Source organism: Pseudozyma flocculosa, assembly GCF_000417875.1.
Source record: "Pseudozyma flocculosa PF-1 unplaced genomic scaffold scaffold00014, whole genome shotgun sequence".
NCBI lineage: Eukaryota > Fungi > Basidiomycota > Ustilaginomycetes > Ustilaginales > Ustilaginaceae > Pseudozyma > Pseudozyma flocculosa.
The window spans coordinates 361,282-368,889 of NW_006920882.1; the positions used below are offsets into that span (position 1 = coordinate 361,282).

The following is a 7,608-nucleotide window of genomic DNA, read 5'->3' on the forward strand; positions in this document are numbered from 1 at the left end:
GCACCAGCGCCAGCGACACGTCGGGCGTGCGGTCGCGCCACTCGCGCACCGTGTCGGCCGTCTCCTGGAGTGCCCTGAGCGGCCGCGGCACGACGGCGTACTGCGCCGGTATCTGGCCCTGCTCAAAGGCGTACGCCACCACCTGCGGGTTCTGCAGCACCGCGCCGATGAGCGCCGTGTAGGTGACCTCGGTCGGCGAGATGCGCATCTTGATCATGCGGTCCAGTAGCTCGAGCGCAGCGTCGATGCGCGCATCCCCCGCGACAGGGCCCGGTGCTGGGCCGCCTCGGCCGTCGGAGGACCCCGACGAAGCCGCCGTCGCCGTCGTCGTCCTCGCTGCTCCTCCTGCGTCCGCGCCTCGGCCGCCGCCACGGTGATGGGACGAGAAGAGGCTCTCGGCCGCCAGGTCGACGCCAAGCGCCTCGCTGCCCACCAGGCAGGCCTTGATCAGCGCCGTGTAGGTGACGGCGTTGGCGCGCACGCCCATGCCCTCCATCATTTCGAGGATCCTCCGCACCGAGTCGCCCGCCGGGTTGCCGCCCTTTCGCAGCAGCGCATCGAGCACCGTGGTAAACGTCACCACGTCCGGCTTGAGCTGCAGCTGGCCGACGATGCGCAGCGTGGCAGCGAGCGAGGCCAGGTCTCCGCTGCGGCCGTGGGCGCGCAGCAGAGCGTTGACCGTCGTGATCGACGGCGGCGGGCCGCGCTCCTGCATCTGCACCAGTACCGCCTGCGCCTCGTCCGTCTGCCCATTGACGCAGAGGCCGTGCACGATGGCGTTGCAGGCCTCGGTGGGGATGCGGAATTCGTCGGTGCTCGACGCGTGCCGCCGCCGCATCTCCTCGAAGAGCTGCCGGGCCGCGCCCGGCTGGCGGTTCCGGAAGAAGATCGAGATCATGGTCGTGCACATGGTGGCGTCCGGCACGATGGCTGGCGGCGACGCTGCGGCGGCCGACGGAGGGGCGCCGCTCGCGTCGCCAGCGTTGGTGGCTGCCGGTTTCGGGGCAGTGATCTGGTGCCACGTCCGCACCGCCGCCTCGTAGTTCTTGGCGCGCGAGTAGCCGTCGAGGAGGGCGTTGTAGATGCGCAGTGTCGGCTGGAAGCCGAGCTCGTGGTACTTGGCCCACACCTTGAGCGCGAGGTCCGGCTTGCCCGCGGCCAGGAAGCCCGACAGGCACACGGCCCAGCACGACTCGGTCCAGGCGAGGCCGGCGGGGCCTTCGGTCTGCTCCTCCGGACGCCCCGGCTTGGCGCCCTGCAGCGGCAGCCAGGCCTCGCTGCCCGTTGTCGCCTCCATCGCCGCCTCAAACAGCGGCCATACCGCATCGGGCCGCCGCAGGTTGAAGAGACTGCCCAGCAGCCGGGCGATGCGCCGCGAAGAGTCGACGCTCGATGAGTGGCAGCGCGCCAGCTCGGCCTGCGACACGAAGCGATCCACGCGGTCCCTGAGGACCCGCAGGTCTTCCATGTCGGCCGGCACAGCCGGGACTGGAGGCGGAGGCGCGGTCGAAGACAACGACGACGACGACGAAGACGATGGTGCGACGCAGCTCAGGTCGCGCGACCGCAGCTGGCGGAAGAGGTCGTTTGCCACTTCGGCCACCTTGTTCGGCTTGAAGAATGCGTTGAAGATGGCGCCGATATCGATGCGGCGCATCGTGGCCACCAGCCCTCGGAGGTCGTCGCGGATCGCCTTGGCGGTGACGAGGCACGCCAGCAGCTCGTGGTACATGGCCTGCTGATCGAGGCGGCCCAGCCGATGCGGGGCCTTGGCGCTCGGTGCCGTCGTCGTCTCGTGTGACGATGCAGCTGCAGCTACGTCGTCGTCGACGGCCATGCCCGCACCAGCGCCAGCTTGTCCCGCGTCTTCGCCTGCATCGTCGCCGCCGGGCCTTGCCGCGTCCTGAGCGGGGAGGGATGCTTTGGTCTGGGCATCGACAGCCTCTTCACCGCGGCCGGCGACGACGCGCTCGACCAGTTCGTCGACCAGTTCGAATCGGCGGGCGATGATGGCCAGCTTGGCCCATCCCGCGAGCAGCTGGGGATTGCGCGTCTCGACCGCTGCCAGCGCCCAGCTCCAGCAGCGATCATCCCATGGCTCTGGCCGGATCGGCAGGTCCCTCGAAGGCGACGATGATGAGAAGGCCGGAGCCGCCGGGTGTATCCGACGGAGGCACAGCTCGAGGATGCCCGCCTGGTCGCGCACCGAGAGCCGCTCGCCCGTGGTTTCCAGCTTCTCCCAGCACGCCCAGACGGCGTCGTAGTCCTGGCCGACCAGCGCAGCTCGCAGCGACAGAACGGCCTCCCTCGCCGGTCCGGGCAGTCGGTCGTGCTGCTGCATCGACGTGTCCGAGCGATTCGAGGCGGCGCGGCCGGCCGCATCGCGCCCGTTGGTGCTGCGTCCGACGAACTTTGCCGAGTCGCCGTAGCCGTTCCGTGGATGTCTGGGTCTCGGTGTGCGGACGCTGAAGTGCTGATCGCGCCGCGGAGGGCGAGCGGGCTGCTCTCCATGCGACGACGAGGACGCTCGACGGCCGGCGGCGGCGTCGACGGAGAGGGTGACGGAAGAGAGGGGCGCGGTGCTGGACGCAGCGCGGTGCCGCAATGCCACAAGCCGGCGGGCAAGCGCCGCGGCTGAAGAGGTGGCGGACGGATTCATCGATTTGTCGTCGCAATCGTTGCTGCAGTCGCAGTCGTCGTCGTCAGAAGCTCGGTGTTGGAGTGGCGGGTGAGGAGAGAGAGGACGAAGAAGAAGGAGCGAGGATGAGGACGGGGACGAGGACGAGCAGCAGCCCGGCCGTCCTTCCAGCCGCCGCGCTTTTCGCCGAGTCCCGACACCCGCAGCCGCGCTCCTTCTTCCAGCGCCAGAGCCGCGGGCCCGCCTGCTGCTGGACCCTCCTTCCTGCCCCGCGTCCGACGAACCGGGGTCCCGGCGAGCCCAGCAAGCAAGCTTGCCTGCTTCCTTGAGCACAGCCACCATCTCTTTGCGTACCGGACGACCCACCGCCGGCCCCGACATGCCTTGAGTCAGAGCAAGAGGAGGGCTCGCCGCCTCGTCGAGGTAGGCCGGGTCGAGCCCTCGCCATTCGCCATCATCTTCATCGCCTTCGCCCCTCCACTTCGCCGCATCGCCTCGATTCGCCCTTATCGTTCGAGCTTGAACCCGGACGCCCCGACGCTGACTCTCGACCCCGACCTCGACGCTGGGCTCTGGACGCTGTACGAAGAGGAGGCGACGGCGGATCGCCAGCAGACCGGCGCACATAACCTGATGTCTGGCTGTCTCCGACCTCGACTGGTCGTCGGCACAGATTCCGCTATCGCAAGGTATAGCCTGCGACCGCAAGCGCTCTATCGCTGGCCAACACGGCGAAATGGATCGCCTTCCGTCCAAGCCGGTCCGGCTCGTTCAGCAGCTCTCGCCTAACGAGCGCAAGGTCGCCTTCGCCTCCATCTGCATCTTCGGCGCCGTGCTCTCGCTAGATCGCCTCACTGCGCCCTCGTACCAGACCGTGGCTGCCAGCTCGCTCGATTCGCACTCGCTTCTGACGCTCGTCGCCGTGGTGCGGTCGATTGCCGCTGCCGTCGCAGGTCCCACCTCTGCGCAGCTCTGCGAGATGGGCGGCCTGCTCTGCGCCTACGTCGCTGGCGTCGTCCTCTACGCGGCGGGCTGCCTGGTGATGGCGTCCGCCCCGGACATCGCCGTCTTTGCGCTCGGCGGTGCGCTGTGAGTGCATGGCGTCGTTTTGGCACATTTTCATGCTTGTGCGTCGGGTCGAGAGGCTGATTGCTCGCGCTATGACTTCACCCTCCCTCCTTGCGCAGCTACGAGCTTGGCGCAAACGGCCTGATCGTGGCACAGTCGGTGCTGATTGCCAGCGCGACGTCGCCGAGGATTCGCCTCTTCTCCCAGACTCTGCCGCAGCTGTCGTTTGCGGTGCTCGGCTATCCGAGCGCGAGCATCTACGCCGCCGTCCTCAAGCGATGGGGCTGGCGCTCGGGCTTGGGCATGTTTGCCGCCCTCGGACCGGCCTCGCTGCTCCCGCTGCTGGTGGTCATGTTCAACGGAAGCAGAAGGACGGTCGAGGACCTCAACAGCGCCGCATCGCCCACGTTTGACGCCCGCCTTCGACCGGGCTGGAACGGAACTTCAGGCGATGCCGCGGCGAGAAAGGACGAGGGCGGAGCGGTCAAGCCTGGCGAGCAGCGCCGTCCCATCGAGCACATCGTCGCCTTGCTCCGGCGACTGTGGACGCTGCTGCAGCTCGCAGACGCGGTCGGCCTCTTCCTCTTGCTGTGCAGCGTCGCGGCCGTGCTGCTGCCCCTCCTCCTGGCGGCGAGAGAGCCCTCCGGCTGGAGCTCACCGCACATCCTGCTGCCGCTCGTGCTGGGTCTGGCGATACTGCTGCCGGCCTTTGCGCTGTGGGAGCGGTGGGGTGCCGTTCGACCCGTGCTGCCGGTGGATCTGGTCCGGAGTCGCGCCTGGCTGCTGCCTGCGCTAGTCACCGCCCTCTTTTGGGCCGCGCACGCAATCCAGGGGTCGTACCTGGCCACCTACCTCTACGTCGCGCTGGGCGCATCCGCTCGGGCGCAGCAGTCGGTGGCGGTCACGTACAGCGTGGCCGACTGCCTCTTTGGCGTCGTGCTCGTCTCTGCGCTGGTGCGCGCCACTGGTCGGCTGTATCCTTTCCAGGTGCTGGGCTTGGCCGTGGGCGTCGCCGGCATTGGCCTGATGCTGGCGCTGCGCACGTCGTCGGACCTGGCTCGGATCGCGGTGGCTCAGGCGGTCTTGGGTACGGCGGGGTCGCTGGTCGTCGCCCCGTTGCAGGTCAGCGTACAGGTGTCGCTCGACGAGCACCGGCTGGCGACTGCCGTCGGGGCGCTCAACCTCTTCAACGCGCTCGGCAGTGCCGTCGGATCAGCCGCGGCCGGAAGTATCTGGAGCGGCGCCCTGCTGCCGCGCCTCTCGAGCCAGGTCGAGCTGACTAGCGACGACGTCCGCAGCGTCTACTCGGAGCCGCTGGCGTGGATCCAGTCCCATGCCCTGGGCAGCGCCAAGAGGACGGCCGTGGTGCTGGCGTACAGAGGTACGTGGACGCTGGTCCTGTCGGCTGCTGCTGGTGTCGCCGGCCTCGCGCTGCTCGTCGGCCTCTTCCTCCCCAATCCGATCCTCGACAAGGAGAGGCAGGACAGCGGTCCGGTCGAGGGGTGAGGAGGCGAGACGAAGGCGGCGCAACGTCGGTCGACAGATGGCTAGGTCGGTTCTTCGGGCGGCCCGACGAGCCCGCGTGGCAGCGACCAGGCCAGGTCGGGGTCGAACCGGGTCATCGGAGACAAACCGAATCCGCCTCGAGCTCCTCTCGACACGCTTCGGCCATCAGCCGACGCCCTCGATTCGCACCATCGGAAAGCGGCCCGACGGCCGTCAAGCCTGACTGTACTCGCACTGACTTGGAGCATGCTCGAGCGCAATCCTGCAATTCATCTGCTCTACCTAGCCCCTTTGACGACCCCGGCTTGCCGTCCGCTCTCGCTCGGAAAGAGCCGCCGCGTCGGTCGTGAGCAGCGCTGGTCGACATGCCGTCGTCGCGCCGACGAACCAGCACGGGCCAGCTTGACCTTCGAGTCGAGAGAAAGGGGAAAGCGTGCCACGTCCGTCCATTCCGCGCCTGCCTCTGAGCTAGGGAGGTTGGTACCGTATGTAGCAGGCAGGCCAGGCACCCTGGGACCATCCGGGGGGGGCGCTAGCCTGCGCAAGGTGCGGCCGGAGAAGAGGCCGACGAGGAGGCCGAGGATGGACGAGCTGGCCGTCAAGGCCGAGCCAGGCCGAGGGGCCAGCGCCCGGCCGCGGCGGCTTGCTCGGAGCTTTTGCCGCCGCCCTCGAGTCGACCCCGATTTTTTCGCAGCTTAGCTTGCTGGGCTCGCTCCTTCCTCCACGCGGAGGCAAGCGGCAGCCAGGCAGGCAGGCAGGCCGGCCAGGGTCCTCTCTGGCACTGGGTTGGGTTGGGGCGGGCTTGGCTTGGCCTGCCTCGCCTCGCGGCTGGCTCCATGCCGAGCGAGGCCTCCCCTCCCTCCTCCATCACGCTTCTTTCTCTCTCTCGCGCTCTTGCTCTGGCTGCCTCTCTTTGCCTGCGCCTCTACCTCTGCCTCTGCCTCTGCCTCTGCCCCGACCCCTGACCTCAACCCAGGCTCGCGCCATCTTCTGCCTGCTCATCTTTATCCCCGGCCTGCAACGCACACAGCCTCGAGGGGAATGCTGGCCAGCTCCTCTTGCCTCTCTGTCAGAGCCTCTTGCCATCTGCTTCCATCAACGCGCTCTCTCTCGCTTTCGCTGCGACCACGATCGCTGCCAGCCCTCCAGGCCTCGTCTCGACTCCCACCTCGCACCATCGCCGCGCCGTCGATCCTGCCCCTCTGTCGCAACATCTCCTCGTCCGTCACCGCCGCCTCCGCCAACATGACCAGGCCCGACGGCACCTATCCGCTCGAGCCCTCCGCGGTCGTCGACCACGTCCACAGCGCCGAGGCGACGCAGGAACCGCTCAACGTCAAGCAGCAGCTGCAGCAGCAGGCCAAGCTCGACGTGCGGACGCAGCCGGGCAGCGCCGATGCCGAGACCCGGGCGAGGAACAAGACGGCGCCGCTGCTGGGCGAGGACCCCCTGCGCGGCCGCATCGACCATGCCGCCAAGCTGCGGCAGACGGCGCGCGACTTCCGCAGCGATACCATCACCGTGCCCACCGATGAGATGCTGCGCGCCATGGTCGAGGCGAGCCGCGGCGACGACGTGTACGGCGAGGACGACACCACCAACAGCTTCCAGGCCGAGATCGCCGCCCTGACGGGCAAGGAGTCGGCGCTCTACGTGCCGTCCGGCACCCTCTCGAACCAGCTCGGCCTGCGCACCCACCTGCTGCAGCCGCCCTACACGGTGCTGTGCGACACGCGCTCCCACATCCACCGGTACGAGGCGGGCGGCCTGGCGTTCCACTCGGCCGCCTCGACCGAGCTGGTGACGCCCTCCAACGGCCACCACCTCCGCTGGGACGAAGACATCCTGCCCAACCTCTCGCTCGACGACGACATCCACTTTTCGCCCACCCGCATCATCTCGCTCGAGAACACGCTCAACGGAACCATCTTTCCGCAGGACGAGATCATCAAGATCTCGACCGAGGCGCGCAAGCTGGGCCTCATCATGCACCTCGACGGCGCGCGCATCTGGAACGTGGCCGCCGAGACGGGCCTCAGCCTGCGCGAGCTGTGCGACCCCTTTGACTCGGTGTCGCTCTGCCTCAGCAAGGGCCTCAGCGCGCCTATCGGCAGCATCCTGGTGGGGCCGTCCAAGTTTATCAAAAAGGCCCGCCACTTCCGCAAGCTGTTTGGCGCCGGCGTGAGGCAGGTCGGCCCGCTCGTCGCGGCGGCGCGCGTCGGCGTGCAGTCCGTCTACCCCAAGCTGGCGGCCACCCACGAGCTGGCCCGGTACGCCGGGCGCGAGCTCGAGAAGCTCGGCGTCCGGCTGACGGCGCCCGTCGAGACCAGCATGGTCTTTATGGACACGTCGCCGCTCGACATCCCCATCTCGGAGCTCGTCGCGCGCGCCGCCTC

The 7,608-nt window shown here is 68.6% G+C and overlaps 3 protein-coding genes across 3 annotated transcripts in view; 2 read left to right on the forward strand and 1 right to left on the reverse strand.

The window, feature by feature from the left end:
• PFL1_04384 (uncharacterized protein) overlaps window positions 1-2,659 on the reverse strand; it is a gene marked incomplete at both ends in the record, with an annotated part of 3,266 nt that extends 607 nt beyond the window's left edge. The window contains one exon of the mRNA XM_007881910.1: window positions 18-2,659. Within this exon, the coding sequence (XP_007880101.1) occupies window positions 18-2,659 (2,642 nt within the window). The remainder of the gene's footprint in view (window positions 1-17) is intronic.
• A 715-nt stretch (window positions 2,660-3,374) lies between these two features.
• On the forward strand, window positions 3,375-5,212 carry PFL1_04385 (uncharacterized protein; the record flags this gene model as incomplete). Its single annotated transcript, XM_007881911.1, has 2 exons — window positions 3,375-3,727; window positions 3,826-5,212. The coding sequence occupies 2 exons, from the start codon at window positions 3,375-3,377 to the stop codon at window positions 5,210-5,212; spliced, it is 1,740 nt and encodes a 579-aa protein (XP_007880102.1).
• Window positions 5,213-6,457: 1,245 nt separating this feature from the next.
• Window positions 6,458-7,608, forward strand: part of PFL1_04386 (uncharacterized protein) — a gene marked incomplete at both ends in the record, with an annotated part of 2,234 nt that continues 1,083 nt past the window's right edge. The window contains one exon of the mRNA XM_007881912.1: window positions 6,458-7,591. Within this exon, the coding sequence (XP_007880103.1) occupies window positions 6,458-7,591 (1,134 nt within the window). The remainder of the gene's footprint in view (window positions 7,592-7,608) is intronic.